The sequence below is a fragment of the Octopus sinensis genome, linkage group LG4 (assembly GCF_006345805.1).
Source record: "Octopus sinensis linkage group LG4, ASM634580v1, whole genome shotgun sequence".
Classification (NCBI taxonomy): domain Eukaryota; kingdom Metazoa; phylum Mollusca; class Cephalopoda; order Octopoda; family Octopodidae; genus Octopus; species Octopus sinensis.
The window spans coordinates 23,136,980-23,154,456 of NC_043000.1; the positions used below are offsets into that span (position 1 = coordinate 23,136,980).

The 17,477-nt window shown below is 39.0% G+C and overlaps 1 protein-coding gene across 1 annotated transcript in view; it reads left to right on the plus strand.

Moving 5' to 3' along the window:
• LOC115210407 (inhibitor of nuclear factor kappa-B kinase subunit epsilon) overlaps window positions 1–17,079 on the plus strand; it is a 90,537-nt gene extending 73,458 nt beyond the window's left edge. The window contains exons 19-22 of the mRNA XM_036501907.1: window positions 5,843–5,905; window positions 12,085–12,156; window positions 16,087–16,237; window positions 16,279–17,079. Of these exons, the coding sequence (XP_036357800.1) occupies window positions 5,843–5,905; window positions 12,085–12,156; window positions 16,087–16,159 (208 nt within the window). The 3' untranslated portion in view covers window positions 16,160–16,237; window positions 16,279–17,079. The remainder of the gene's footprint in view (window positions 1–5,842; window positions 5,906–12,084; window positions 12,157–16,086; window positions 16,238–16,278) is intronic.
• Window positions 17,080–17,477: the final 398 nt, after the last annotated feature.

Genomic DNA, 17,477 nt, shown 5'->3' on the forward strand with positions numbered 1-17,477 from the left:
TTTAAATAAAAAAAACACAGATTATGTAATTTTACATGCTCCTACAGAGATGAGGTAGCCATGCTTGGACTACCTTTGATCACAGGTCTGTTCAGTTAGGCTTGGCTTAGAGCTAAACATCAATAACTTATTAGATAGAGAGCCAGTGAGGCTGATAGACTTTATCACTGAAGTAGTCTTGTGGGGATTTGAATTAAGGATGCAAAATCTGAAACAGACATTGCAAGACATCCAGTCTGGTATTATTACAGTTTTAACCATACTCTGAGTTCAAATCCTACCAAAATTGATCTTGCTTTTCACCCTTTTGGAGTCAATACAAGAATAGGGAGATCATTATCATCATCATCACGGACGCTAAACGATGATGATGATGAAGATGATGATGATGATCTCCCTATTCTTGTATTGACTCCAAAAGGGTGAAAAGCAAGATCAATTTTGGTAGGATTTGAACTCAGAGTACAAAAAGTTAGAACAAATACCACAAGGCATTTTAGCTAACACTTTAATGTTTGCCAATTTGCTATCTCAAATCCCTCCCTAACATCTTAAAAAAGGAAAGACACATTAGATAATGTAGTTGCTGTGTGGTAAGTAGCTTGTTTACCAACCACATGGTTCCGGGTTCAATCCCATTGCGTGGCACTTTGGGCAAGTGTCTTCTACTATAGCCTCGGGTTGACCAAAGCTGTGAGTGGATTTGGTAGAAACTGAAAGAAGCCCATCATATATACATGTATGTATACATATATATATATATATATATATATATATATATATATATGCGTGTGTGTGTATGTTTGTGTGTCTGTGTTTGACCCTCCAACATCGCTTGACAACCGATGATGATGTGTTTACATCACCATAACTTAGCGGTTCAGTAAAAGAGACCGATAGAATAAGTACTAAGCTTACAAAGAATAAGTCCTAGGGTCGATTTGCTCAATTAAAGGTGGTGCTCCAGCATGGCCACAGTCAAATGACTGAAACAAGTAAAAGAGTAATGGTTGAAATGCTTTTGATCATAGGTTTCATGGATCAAGTTTGACCTGGGGTTAAACAATGACTAAAAAAATATTTTAGGAAGATGGACTTTTTTTTTACTTTTATTTCCAAGAATTAATAACTTCTGTGAGGAACGTATAACTGTAGATGAGTAGAGACAGATGGAGGTTTGTGGCTTGTTGGAAGATAATCAGATCAGATTAATTAGTGGCTTTGGTGATGTCAAGGGCAACAACTTTGATTTTGCTCTCGTAGTATAGATATAAGGGGTGAGGTTGTGGAAGTCAAAGTGAAGGAAGTAGTATGTAAGTGAAGTACCATAGAAGTCACTGCTGAATAGTTTCAGCTGTGCTTGAGCAAACAGATGGTTTTGTGAAGTCACACGGTGAATTTATAAGACTAATGCACAGATTTAACACATTGATTTTATTGTACTTTAGTTTCTTCTCCCAAGGCACATTACTCTTTTACTTGTTTCAGTCATTTGACTGTGGCCATGCTGGAGCACCACCTTTAGTCGAGCAAATCGACCCCAGGACTTATTCTTTGTAAGCTTAGTACTTATTCTATTGGTCTCTTTTGCCGAACAGCTAAGTTACGGTCACGTAAACACACTAGTATTGGTTGTCAAGTGATGTTGGGGGGGGACAAACATATAGGCACAAGGCTTAATGATAACTAAGTTATTTTACTAAATTCTTTGTTATGTTGAAAATTAATTGAAAGAAACACAGAGCATCTCAAAAAAAAAGATACAGTAATGAAAGGGTTAAACTGTTGCAAATAAACAACTGCAGTGTTGTATTATTGATGGAGGTAATAATGCTTTCTGTTATAGGCTCAAGGCCTGGAATTTGGGGAAAGGGACAGTCGATTACATCAACCCCAGCACTTATCTGGTACTTGATTTATTGATCCTGAAATGATGAAAAGCAAAGTTGACTTCAGTGGAATTTGAACTCAGAATGAAAAGACAGACAAAATACCACTAAGCATTTTGTTCGGCATGCTAACAATTCTGCCAGCTCACCGCCTTAATCATAATAATAGTAATAATGGTTTCAAATTTTGCCACAAGGGCAGCAGTTTTAGGGGAGGGGATGAGTCAATTACATCAACCCCTGCATTCACCTGGTACTTATTTTATCGACCCTGAAAAGATGAAAGGCAAATTCAACCTTGGCAGAATTTGAATTCAGAATGTAGTGGCACATGAAATACCACCAAGCATTTTGCCCAGTGTGCTAACAATTCTGCCAGTTTGCCACCTAATAATAATAATAATAATAATAATAATAATAATGATAATATGATAATAATAATAATAATGATAATATGATAATAATAATAATAATGATAATATGATAATAATAATAATAATAATAATATGATGATGATAATAATAATAATAATAATAATAATCATTTCTGCTACAGGTACAAGGCCTAAAGTTTGGGGGGAAGGGTTATATACATCAACCCCAGTACTATACATCATCATCATCATCATTATTTAACGTCTGCTTTCCATGCTGGCATGGGTTGGACGGTTAAATTGAAAACTGGTAAGCCGGGATCTGCACCAGGTTCCGATCTGATTTGGCAAGGTTTTTACAGCTGGATGCTTTTCCTAATGCCAACCACTCCAAGAGTGCAGTGGGTACTTTCTATGTGCCACCAGCACAGGTGCCAATAACCTGACACTGGCATCAGCCATGACTACAGTCTTATGTTATTTTATCAACCGCCAGGAGGATGAAAGGCAAAGTTTACCTCAACAGCATTTGAATTCAAAACATAAAGAAAGGCAAAATGCCACTGAGCATTTTGCCCGGCATGCTAATGATTCTGCCAGCTCAATGCCTCCACAGTTTCAACATAATAGAGTATCTCAGTACATTCTTAACCCTTTCGTTACCAACCTGGCTGCAACCACTTCTGGCTCTTTAGTATAAATGTCTTGTTTTCATAAGTTTTGAATTAAAATCTTCCACCAAACCTTAGTCACAATTTATATTCCTAACACTAGCTTAATGATAACTAACTTACTTTACTCTTTTACTTGTTTCAGTCATTTGACTGTGGCCATGCTGGAGCACCACCTTTAGTCATGCAAATCGACCCCAGGACTTATTCTTTGTAAGCCTAGTACTTATTCTATTGGTCTCTTTTGCAGAATCGCTGAGTTACGGAGACGTAAACACACCCCCATCAGTTGTCAAACGATGTTAGGGGGACAAACACAGGCACACAAACATATACACACACATACATACATATATATATATAATATATATATATATATATATATATATATATATATATATATATATATATATATACACACATATATACAATGAGCTTCTTTCACTTTCTGTATCTTAGCAATTCAGCAATACGCACCAATGAAATAAGTCCTGGGGTTGATTTATTCGACTAAAAATTCTTCAAGGTGGTGCCCCAGCATGGCTGCAGTTTAATGACTGAAACAAGAAACAGATAAAAGATAATGAAAAGCAAAATGCTGCCAGTCAAAATCATGTATGACCTAGCAGCTTGTATCATTCTTTCACTTGTCTGTTTAGATGCCTTTGTAGTTGTGAGTAGACATAGATAGACTCTTGGCATGCCACCCTTGATTCAGCTGAACATCAAGGATGTGATGCCTGGAAGAAGAGAGAGACAGCTGCAGTTGAGTTCTGGTGAATAATGTGGAAAGAAGTTCCTTGCTCAATGGTACAATGGTGATGGTGGCAAGCTGGCAGAAACATTAGCACGCCAGGCAAAATATGTAGTGGTATTTCATCTGTCTTTATGTTCTGAGTTCAAATTCCACCGAGGTCGACTTTGCCTTTCATCCTTTTGGGAGTCAATTAAATAAGTACCAGTTACGCACTGGGGTCAATGTAATCGACTTAATCCCTTTGTCCTTGTTTGTCCCCTCTTTGTTTAATCTCCTTTGGGCAATAAAGAAATAAATGTGAATGAATGAATAAATAAATAAATGGTACAATTTGCTGCTCAGGAATTGAACCAATAACCTTATAATCATGAGGCTAATATCCTAACCATTTGGTCATGTACCTAGTGGTTAGGTTAAGTATATTCTTACTCCTCTTACTAAGAGTATTCCCACCAATGCTATTTAGATCACCTTGGGTAACAGAAGTTGTGCACTCCTTTTTCAAAGTTATTTGGGCATTTAAGAGAATCTATTTCACATATAATTGGTCATACTGCTTACTGCATTGTGTATCTGCTACTTTAGAGACTATGTTTTCTGTCACCCTTTCTTTGATTCCACTACACCTTTGATGTGCCCACAGTTTACACTGGCCATGCCATATACAATTCCTAACTATATTTTTTCATCATCATCATCATTTTAAAATCTACTTTTCCATGCTTGCATGAGCCAGATAGAATTTGTTCAGGCAGATTTTCTACAGTTGGATGCCCTTCCTGTCATCAACACTCATCTGTTTCCAAGCAAGGTAATATTTCCCCATGGCCAGACATATTTTTCACAGAAGACTGGAAACTAATAATATCGTTTGCATGACGATGATGCTCGTTTACAACCATCACACGATGTCAAGAGAAATGTACACACTGACACACACACACACATATCATCATCATCATCATTTAACATCCACTTTCCATGCTGGCATGGATTGGATGGTTTGACTGGAGACTGGCAAGCCAGGAGACTGCACCAGGCTCCAATCTGATCAGGCCAAGTTTCTACAGCTGGAAGCCCTTCCTAATGCCAACCACTCCAAGAGTGTAGTGTGTGCTTTTTATATGTCACTGGCATGAGAGCCAGCCAGGGGGCACTGCCATCAATCACGTTCGGATGATACTTTTTACGTGCCACCAGCATGGGAGCCATTCAGGAGGCACTGGCATCGACAACATTCGGATGGTGCCTTTTATGTACCACCGGCATGGGAGCTAGTAAGGGGGCACCGGCATCAACCACTTTCAGATGATACTTTTTACATGCCACTGGCATGGGGGCTTCATTCAGTTTCCATTTACCAGATTCACTCATAAGGCTTTGGACAGTCTGGAGCTATAGTAGAAGTAACTTGCCCAAGGTGCCATGCAGTGGAACTGAACCTAAGAATACATGGTTGGAAAGCCAGCTTCATACCCACACATCTGTGCCAGCACCTCATTATTTAGCATGTTAAGCAGATGACAGGGCATAATAAAAGTTGCAAAGTCCTTTTTTCCTTCTTAATCAATCTCATGTCAATGTTCTGCACAATAATACTCCATAATATTGGATATGGATAATAATTTACTGCATATTGGCTGTGGCTGTGTGGTAAGAGGTTTGCATCCCAACCACATGGTTTTAGGTTCAATCCCACCTTGGGCAAATGTATTCTACTGCAGCCCTGGGTTGAACAAAGCCTTGTGAGTAGATTTGGTAGATGGATACTGAAAGAAGCCTATAGTGTGTGTGTGTTACTGTCTCATTATCCTGATATTATGTGGTAATTATAAATTAGTGTAATCAGCATACAAATGGTGTCCTTCATTTCTAGTGTTCTGAGAAAATACGTCTGGTCTCTGGTCATGGGGAAAATATTTCCTTACTTGGAAACAAGTTGGGGTTAGCAACAGGAATGATATCCACCCATAGAAAATCTGCCTTAACAAATTGTGTTTGAACCATGCGAATATGGGAAAATAAAAATATACATTAAACAACGATGATGATGGTGGTGGCGGTGGCGACAGCAGTGATGATGATGATGATGATGATATTATTATTATTATTACCCACAATTGACTAATTTGTGAAAGGAATTATTTTGTAGGTTACCAAAAGTCAAAAGCAAGAAAATCCATAAACATTTAAAAGCTAAATTCTATGAAGACAGGTTTGAATATTATCATACACGTTCATGCTCACTGACCTCTCTCTATTATATGGAGACATCTTTTAATTAATGCTGTTATGTATGGTCAATTATCGTCATTCAGTAATTCTTTGGTATGTCTAAAGAGTCATTGAATACAGATGATGCCATACATAGTCGTGGGCAATGCCTAATACAGCTCCAAACGGTTTTGTTAATACTGTCAATAACTAATATGCTGATCGGTTTGTTGCTAACACTGATGTGAATATCACAGTTGGTTATTAAAGTTACTATGTGTGTGTGTGTGTGTGTGGTCACTGTTAGTGTTATTGGTATAATGTAACCCAGAAGGGCGGCGAGCTGGCAGAATCGTTAGCACGTCAGGCGAAATGCTTACCAGTATTTCATCTGCCGCTACGTTCTGAGTTCAAATTACCTTTCAGCCTTTCGGGGTTGATTAAATAAGTACCAGTTACGCACTGGGGTCGATATAATCAGCTTAATCCGTTTGTCTGTCCTTGTTTTTCCTCTCTGTGTTTAGCCCCTTGTGGGTAATAAAGAAATAGGTATAATGTAACCCAGTACAAACTTTTGCATGATTGGGCTGTCAAAGACTAAACCAATCCTCCTTGATAAGGAGGAAGATTTTCATTGGATATGCTGCAGGATGAAAGGAAAAATCTGTCAAAGGACAGGTGAACTCAGTAAAGAATGCAGCTATCCAACAGCTGAGAGTGAGAGGCCCCTAGTCTTTGTTTAGACTTCTCTCTAGGAGAAAGGATTTCTGAGATAAACCTTCCTCCTGCCTCATTTTGAAACCAGAGATCTTGCTCTGGCTTGTTTCTGGATGATTTGGTTTTGAATGTGAGTCTTATCAATATTATGCAAGCTGTTATTGGTTTTGTGGAGGTGCATGGCTTAGTGGTTAGGGTGTCAGAGTCATGATCGTAAGATTGTGGTTTCGATTCCTGGACCGGGCGACGCATTGTGTGCTTGAGCAAAACACTTCATTTCACATTGCTCCAGTCCACTCAGCTGGCAAAAATGAGTAACACTGCGATGGACTGGCATCCCGTCCAGCTGGGGAACACATACGCCATTGAAACTGGGGAAACCAGGCCCATAAGCCTGGCTAGGCTTTAAAAGCGAGCATTTATTTTTTTTTTTGTTATTGGTTTTAAATTTCAGCATAAGCATTGCTGACAGCCATTGTCTTTAACATCTACGAAAAGATAATATGTCAGTGATGATCATACTTGTCTACAAGTTGACAACCAATATGTGTGTGTGTATGATTCATTGCTCAAGTTTCCTATATAAGATATAACTAACAGCCACTGGCATAAATGGTCAACGTCAACAGGCTTTCAATGTTACGCTTAAAGTTTCCAGATGTTTCAGAAACTATAAATGCAGCGTAATCAAATTTACATAATAACATTTGAGAATCTAATCTCAATATTATTCTACAGCAGAACTAAATGTGGCTCAATAATACATTATTTTTTTTTTTTTCAAGAAGCATTGGAGGCAACTCTGAACATATTTCTGCCTTATTAAGACCTTATCAGTAAAGGATAGTCTTTTCTGTATTTGTCAGACTAATGAGGAAGGAATCTGCCAGTGGCATGTAAAAAGCACCTACCAATCATGGCTGTTGCCAGCCTCCTCTGGCTCCTGTGCCAGTGGCACATAAAAAGCACCCACTACACTCATGAAGTGGTTGGCGTTAGGAAGTGCATCCAGATGTAGAAACACTGCCAGATCAGACTGGAGCCGGGTGCAGCCTCCTGGCTTCCCAGACACGGTTGAACCATCCAACCCATGCTAGCATGGAAAACAGAAGTTTAAACAATGATGATGATGACAAGGTGTGTGTGTGTGTATTCTATATATATATCATCATCATCATCATCATCGTTTAACGTCCGCTTTCCATGCTAGCATGGGTTGGACGGTTCAACTGGGGTCTGGGGAGCCCAAAGGCTGCACCAGGCCAGTCAGATCTGGCAGTGTTTCTACAGCTGGATGCACTTCCTAACGCCAACCACTTCATGAGTGTAGTGGGTGCTTTTTATGTGCCACTGGCACAGGAGCCAGAGGAGGCTGGCAACACTCCGAGAGTGTGTATATATATATATATATATATATACAAATAAGACCAATACCTTGTACATACACTTAGTGATTTTTTGATCATCAGCAAGTATGGTGAAATCTGTTCTTTGATGATGAGGCCATAATAAGATCAAAATATGTCTGTAGTTGTCTCTTTTATTGTGGCTAATATAAAAATATTTTTGTCATTTGCTAATATATTTTTACCCTCTCTTTATAAATAATTCTGTTTTGCTTTGCAATGCTTTCTACATTAAATAATGTAACACTAATTCAAATATAGGTTTAAACGTATCGATATATTTTAAATACGTACAGCCCTTCCCCTCTGTTGTTGCAAGGCACCTGCTTCTATCCTTCTGTCTCTTTGTCACACTCTAACCTTTCTTCCTCTGACACAAGTTCCCCCTCCTCAGATGCCCTGCCCCTCTCATAATTCCTTGTCTTGTGAATTACTTGGTTACCCTGCCAGTGCTGGTGCCACGTTAAAAGTATCCAATCCACACTGTAATGTGGCTGGTGTTTTGAAGGGCATCCAGCTGTAAAAATCATGTCAAAACTAACTTCACGTGTGCTGGTGCCACCTTAGAAGCACTGAGTTAATCATGCATTATCTCGTATCTTCAAGAGCTTGATGGTGTAATTTCTTAATGTAGAATAACATTGTAGGGTAGGTGTGAGAGCCTGGATCTGGTCAGTTTGAACATAAAACAGATTAACTATTTTGGCTGGATATGGCTGGTTTAAATACTAAAGGGTTAAAGCAAAAAGGGAGGATAAATTATATGAGTGATTTTTAGGTACGAAATGTGAAGATCCCAATGTACTGGACATTCATTGAATAAATACAATATTTATTTCTGGGGTGAGGGTCTTCATGATGTATCTCTGTTAAAAGTTGCCCTCAAACACTTGACTAAGACTACCACAAACCATATTATGCTTCATATCAGTGATTAGCACCTTAGGTATTTCACTTTTCTTGTTGCTTTTATTTTACTGTGGCCATGCTGGAGCACTGCTTTTAGTCGTGCAAGTCAACCCCAGGACTTATTCTTTGTAAGCCCAGTACTTATTCTATCGGTCTCTTTTGCTGAACCCCTAAGTTATGGGGATGTAAACACACCACCATCGGTTGTCAAGCGATGTTGGGGGGACAAACACAGACACACATACATATATATACGACGGCTTCTCTCAGTTTCTGTCTACCAAATCCAATCACAAGGCTTTGGTCAGCCCAAGGTGCCACGCAGTGGGACTGAACCCAGAACCATGTGGTTGGTAAGCAGGCTACTTACCACACAGCCACTCCTACTTTTCTTGTTGCTTTTATATTGTATTACTTTTTTAGTTCATGAAGGCACATGGCTCAGTGGGCTGACAATCATGAGGTTGTGAGTTCAATTCTTAGATCAGGCTGTGTGTTGTATTCTTGAACAAGACACTTTATTTCATGTTGCACCAGTTCACTCATCTGTAGAAATGAGTTGCGAAATCACTGGTGCCAAGCTGTATCGGCCTTTGAGTTTCCCTTCGTTAACATCAGAGGCATGGAGTGGGGAAGATGGTATGCATGGGCAACTTTGCCCAGACTTGTGCCTCAGAGGGGAACTTTCTAGGTGCAATCCCATGGTCATTCACAACCAAAGGGAGCCTTTACCCATTACTCATTTTTTTTTACCTATGGACTCCTTTGATTAGCATTTTATTCTAATGAACTCCCATAGCTCTTCAATGATTTAAAACTAGTTTGATAGATACTTCTTTCAAAATTCTTATTTCATTTTTCATCCATTCACTTGTAATGGTTTGCAATAGTATTCTCTGAGAAAACATGTTTCAGTTGCCAGAAACCTGTTAAACTATGACAAACATTAGAGAAAGAAACCTGACTGTTTCTTGCAATAAATACATCAAAAGCAAAATTCCCTTTTCATGGACCCTTAAAATACTCCTGTCAATCCTCAATTTACTATTTTGCTTGTGCAGACCCCCAAAAGTTTTATATAGACCCCAGTTGAGCACTACTAGTCTAACCTGTGCCATCATTGATGACATATGTTAACTGTTGGAGATAATCAGTGGCGGACTGGGTCTAAAAATATTGGTTGCCTGGAGACTAAGGGGGTTCGCCTGCAACTACAAAGGGGCCCACCCGCAATTACAAGAGGGCCCGCCTGTAACCACAAGGGGGCTCACCCGCAACTACAAGGGGGCCCACCCGCAACTACAAGGGGGCCCGCCCACAACTACAAGGGGGGCCCTCCCACAACTACGAGGGGACCTACCCGCAACTACAATGCTATCGTTTAATTTTTAATTTTTTTTTGTTAAAAGTATTTCCAACTATCTACAAGCACAGCTACACTGAAATAATGCATTCTTCCTGGAGTGAATAAAAAATTCCCAAACTTGAGGAGATGGGCCCCTTAGATACTAACACGGGCCCCTGTATATGGATTCTAATGGTGCAGGGGCCCACTTACCATCAGGCAAGCTGGCAACCTGGCCAGTCCACCACTGGTGATAATGATGATATTTTTGCTGTCTTTAAATATATTTTAACCTCCCAAAAAATAATAATAATACATTTATGCTGCTTTCATCTGCTTCGATGTTTTACTAAGTCTCTTTGTTGTTACTAATAAGGTATTGGGAAAAAAATGCTTTTAACATTGTGGCTCTGTATTTGCTGTTGTTGTATTTGATAATTTCAGAATGAGCTGATTGGACACAGCTGTTCAGATGCTGGTGGTTTGGCATGACTTACTGGACATTCAGTCTCTTTATGCACAGGAACCAAATACACACACACACATGCATATAAACAGAAAGAGAGTGTGAGATAGGGAGATAACAAGAGGAACATTAAAACCAAACACACACACACGAGAAGCAAAACAAGAGAAGCATTAAAACATTTGATGTCAAATGGGTCAGTGTCAAATCAGCGACTCCAGATAGGCAGCGCCAAAGAGGCAATGCCGAAATGTATTAAACCCTGAAATTTTACCCATAGGAGATGCAACATTGTGGATCAACATCATCATCCTTGTCATCATTTTAGCGTCCACTTTTCCATACTTTCAGAGGTTAAGCAGAATTTATTGAAGCAGATTTTCTATGGACAGATGCCCTTCCTGTCAACTTTCACCTGTTTCGAAGTAAAGTTAATATATTTCTGCTTGTATGAAGGTGATACTCACAACCATCACAAGATATCAAGACAAGAAGACACAAATACACACACATAGACATATACATATGTTTTGATGAATTAATTCTCATATGCAGTGAGAAAGATCACTTGCACTGTGCATAGAACTAAATCAATAATTGCTGACATGTTAATGAGCATGATGCAAGATTGGTTAAAATGTGATTTGGCGAAACAATTGTAAATAATGCATTAAAAGAATATTGCTAACTCCATTCTGTGGCTAATTTGTGGATTTTCTGTTTATTGAAGATGTAGCTTCATGAAACTTCCACCTTTCTAATAGTTGCTACCTATAGAAGTGTTTCATGCGGTAAATGCTTGGATTATATGTCCCAACTTACCTGCAACAGATATATTTAAACACACACACACACACATTCTTTCAGTTTCCACCTATCAGATCCGCTCACAAGGCTTTAGTTGGTCCTTGACTATAGTAGAAGACAGTTGTCCAGGGTCCCTTACAGTAGGATTGAACCTGAGACCATGACGTTCTGAAGCAAATGACACAGCCACTTCTGCACCTTTGTAATATGCAATAAATTCTGATTCCATTTCTAGTGGAGCTACTTTCATTTTTTCTTATTCCATGCACTTCTGACTATGTCCACTTTGGGTTAACAGCCTTGAAAGAATTGACTTTTTCTTGATATACTACAATGAGATGAAACCTTTAAAAATGACCCATTGACCCGCTAATGGTTAGGTGGACCATTTCCAATATACGGTTATATTTGTATGTGTAAATATAGATATTGCGTGTTTTTTTATAGATTTCCTGATGTGTGTTGTTGTCGTTGTTCTATACTTTTTCTGTTTTTTTCAAAAATTGTTTAATTTTTCATACATATTTCAGCTTAGAAGAAATTCAACATGATGAGGTTGATTCAGAACAGCTAAAAGAGGAAGCTGATGAAATTAGTGAAAGGTTTGTTGTAATTTTTTTGTCTTAAAAAATGGTTATAATTAACTGACACACACTTACAATGATGGGAATTCCAGTTGATCCGATCAATAAGAACAGCCTGCTCCTGAAATTAACATGCAAATAGCTAAGCATTCCACAGATATGTGTACCTTTAGCATAGTCCTCAGAGAGATTCAGCATGACATAGAATATAACAAGGCTGGCCCTTTGAATTATGGGCATAACCCATTTTTGCCAGCTGAGTAGGCTGGAGCAACATGAAATAAAGTGTCTTGCTCAAGCACACAATGTGTCAGGAGAATTCATCTACGAAGCGATTGCCCCAGCTCCCCTTTAGGGTTGGCGAAAGCGATGTGGTGGACAACGAAAGACCTGACTGATGACAGTCAAGGCTGATCTGGAACCCAACCTAGGCCCCCATATCTACGGCGTTCGCCGCTGGAATAAGAAGCGGTTGGAGATCACGTGGTCATTAGACTCAAATCACCAGGTCTGATCGGCGTTTGTGAGAGATGCAGCATTGAGGATGAATGAAACCAGCTCAACCCACCCCGGGTGAATGCTGTCTCAAGACAAGACAAAACACAATGTGTCACTGGATATCAAACTCACAACCTTATGATTATGGTCCAAATACCCCAACCCCTAAGCCATATGCTCTCACTGATGTTATTGACACCATAAATCTGATAGACGAGCCTTCAGCCACCAACACTTTACAACTCTTGGCTCACTGTATTTTCTCTTTACATCTTCTAACACTGTCACAACAGTCTCTATATTTCCTCCTGACATCACTCAGTTCATTAATTTCTCTCTTCCTCACCCTCAGATGAGTCCGGGTATGGCTGTCTGCTTAAGAAGCTCACTTCACAACAACATAAATTTCATTGGTCCAGTGCAATCCTTGAGTTTTTATCCAGTCTTTTTCTTCTAGAATCACACCTCCATGAAATTTCACTCTCTACCCATGTTTTTCCTAGTGACTGGAAACTGATTGGCTTGGCTTCTTTGTCATGTCCTGCCACTCCAGACCTGTCAACTTCATCATCGTATCCTGTTTTATCAAATTTACAGTCATCATGTCCTATCACTCTGGCTCCGTTAACTTTGTCATTGTGTCCTGTTTTGTCGAATTTACAGTCATCACACCAAGCTACACAAGGCTCCACCACCTCACCAGTTGTTTCTTCCAGTCTGGATGATGACTCAGAGAGTGAGTATTTTCCTAGTTCAGACTCAGCGATGATGATATTCCAGTTAATCAAAGGTACAGGCAGGCAGCAGTGAATGGTCCTGGACAACAGAATACCATGCGGTGACTGAGAGATAATTTTGTCGGATGGCATGGGTTTACTGGTATGCTTGGCATAAAGGCAAACCTTGAACATGGAAGCTCACCATTGGAAATCTTCCATGAGTTTTTAATGGATGAAATATTCCAGTATATAGCGGACGAAACAAATGACTATGTTGGAAACCATCCCCAGCATGTCATACCTGGGCATGGTGGTGATTAGTTTCCAACCACAAGGGACGAAATCAAAGTTGTGCTTGCCCTGCTGATTCTGATGGGCATTGTGAAGAAACTGACCCTGGTATCATATTGGAATTAGGATCCAGCCACATTGACACCTTTATTTCCAGAAACAATGCCACATGATCAATTTTTGGCACTTCTTTGAAATCTATATTTCAACTCAAGCAAACCAGGATGACACACTGCACAAAATAATCTTATCATTGACAAAGTGGCTGAAAATTTCAGAACAGTGTATGTCCCCACACAGGACATTTGCATGGATGAGAATTTGTGGAAATTCAAGGAAAAGCTCCGATTCAAACAATACAACATGACTAAGCATGCCCACTTTGAAGTCAAGATTTATAGAGTATGCCAATCAACTGGCAGAGCCTGTGGGTACACATGGAATTACAAATTCTACACTGGTCAGGACAGACTGGAGCTTCCAGCATCTACTCTAGCATCAACTGATGTATTGTCGCTGAATGAAAACTGGTTTGACAAAGGCTACAATATTTATACGGACAACTGGTTTTCCAGTCCAGACCTCTTCTTGCAACTGCAGGCGAGGAGGAATAATGCCTGTGGGACTGTGAGGACACAGGAAAAACATGCTACCCAATCATCTCAAAATAAAACTTTGAAAGGAGGAAACAGTATACTGATGCACGATAGTAGCATTCTCACTCTAGTGTGGCATGACAAGAAAAACATCTGCATATTATCCACAATGCATTGTCAGTCTCTCTCCTTACTGCATGTTGAAGGGATATGGACATTTCCCATAACTGTTTCCCACCACCACCAAGAAGACAAATGCTTCAAAGAGATGCACAGTATGTAAAGTAAAGGAAAATGTAAGAAACCAGATACCATTGTTCACGATGTGATATGCCACTGAGTGTTGTACCTTCTTTTGATCTCTACCACACTGAAGTCAATTTTTGAATTCACATGATTGTAAATGCATGAAGTTGATCTGACTTGTGCTGTCAAGTGATCTTATTCAGGAATGATATTGCATGAGTGTCCTGCATGGGGATACAGTTTAGGTAAATAAACAGTACTTGCACCAAAGCGGTTGACATAAATATGTGCCAAACATTATCTCACATTGAGTGCTGACCTTAATCAGCGCGATTGCCGTTGTCATGTGCAGGCAACTGAATGAATCACTGCCATAAACTGGTTAATAAAGCGTTCCATCAACAATCTGAATTCACAACTTCCTGTAGACCTAGATTTTGATAAAAACATCCATTGCCACACCCATCTTTATTTTGATTAATTCTATTATACCTAGAGAGCTTTATAGTGTTAACATATCAATACAATTATCTATTTTGCAATTATTATTTTATTTTTGCTTCTTGCTCCATAAACCACTCCTATTTCTCCTTACATTTTCCAAACCAAACCAAGTCTCACTATTTCTCCTTACATTCTCTGAACCAAACTAAGTCCCACCATTTCCCACACTTCTATCCTCAACTCTACTGTCTGCACTCTTTCACACTCCCATGAGCCTACATTACCCACCCTGCCACCCTTGGTTCTCTTGCTCTACCCCCACCCACATCATCATCATCATCATCATCATCATTCAACATCCATTTTCCATGCTGACACAAGTTGGACAGTTTGACAGGAGCTGGGAAGCCAGAGAGCTGCACCAGGCTTCAGTTGTTAGTTTTGGCATGTTTTCTACAGTTGGATGCCCTTCCTAGCACTAACCACTTTCCAGAGTATATTGGGTGCTTTTTACGTGGCACCAGCACAGGTGCTTTTTATATGACACCGACACAGGTGATTTTTACATAGCACTGGTACGCACTAAAACAACTGACAAATCCCAGATAATCCCTTTTTACTCATTATCATGTTATTTTGTTATATTAGATGTGCTATAACATATTTTATTATATTATGTTATTATATTGGAGGCACAATGGCCCAGTGGTTAGGGCAGCGGACTCGCGGTCGGAGGATCGCGGTTTCGATTCTGAGACCGGGCATTGTATGTGTTATTGTGCGAAAACACATAAAGCTCCACAAGGCTCCAGCAGGGGGTGGTGGCGACACCTGTTGTACTCTTTCACACCAACTTTTTCTCACTCTTTCTTCCTGTTTCTTGAGTAACGCTGCGATGGACTGGCGTTCTGTCCAGCTGGGGGGAACACATACGCCACAGAAACCAGGAAACTGGGCCCATGAGCCTGGCTAGAATTGAAAAGGGCACATAAAAAAATAATGTTATTATATTATTATTATTATATTATATCATGTTATTATATTATTATATCATGTTATTTTGTTATATTAGATGTGTTATACTATATACTCTCTTCCCCACTGAAGAAAGTGGTCTTTGAATTTTACATCAAGTATCCAATTTTATATTTCAGATTTGCTACACTGAAATTTCCAGCACCATACATTCCTGAAGCAGTTGTTTCCGATTCTGAAATAATTAATTAGCTGGGAAACCTTTATTCTGTCCAAATCTTAGTTTCAAAAAATATATCATTTAAGTGCAACTCTCATTTTGGAACTGATTGTCTGCCAAAATATTAAGATTGTGGTTATTCCTACTAAACTGTCATCTTCACAATGTTTCATTATTACTAATTCCATTATTATCTTGTGAAATAGACTGGCTGTTTATAATTATATGCTATGGTACCCTATACATTGGACCACAATAATTAACCATGATATTAGATCTGGTTCTTTCTCAAATTATGCCTTTGCAATGATATGGATTTTTCCACCATGACTGGGATTTCCGTTATGAGCAAATGTGCCTTAATGTAAATTTTGTCAACTGTATCACAATTATCAAAAATAACGGAATAGAAGTCTCTGAATTTAATCAGAGACTTTCTATTACTGCAGCGACAGAACCAAGCATCTGTTACACACCTGAAGAAATAGCTCTGAAGAGAAGGTAACTTAATGGATTATGATAAATTATTTAAAGCAGGAACCAGGTAATACCCTTCCAGTTTTAACATCACAATCATCTTAGAAAAGTGACTGATGATCTTGAAATTTCTTTGGGTACAAGTTATAAAACAGATAGCATGACCTTCATAAATTGCAAAATAAACATCCTCACTCTTACCCTTTCTCTGAAAATATTCTGTAATGCAAGATGTCAAAGTAGTATTTAGTATTTTATTGTCACACTTCATCTTAGGATCATTGCTGGTTTCGTTTGTATCCGAGAGATTTGGTGAGATGTTTCAAACTGGCTCATCTATGCAGTTAATGATAACAGGAACCCAAGTACAAGGTGCTTAGCTATCAAAGTATGGCTTAGGAATGGCCAGCCAGTAAAATTACTATGAATAAAACAGTATAAGCAAATAAAGTTGCTCCTATTTTGTAAAAAAAAAGTCTTCTTTCTCCTTTCAATTTTTTCTTATAATTTATGTGTCTCTGCAGACGTGGCTGTGTGGTTAAGAAGTTTTCTTTTGAATCACATGATTTGGGGTTCAGTCCTACTGTGTGTCTCTTTAGGTAAGCATCTTTCTCTAGCCCCAGAATGGACATGGCAAGCAGAAACTGAAAGAAGCCCATTGTATATGTGTATGTGTGTCCTTGTCTTGATATCATGACATTTGTAAATGAGTGTCACTGTCAAACAAGCAGTGTCATTCATTTCCAGTATTCTGTGGAAGCATGTCTGGCCATGGGAAAATATTGCCTTGCTTGAAAAAAGATGGACATTGAAACAGGAAGGGCATCCAGCCACAGACAATCTACCTCAGTAAATTCTATTCAACCCATACAA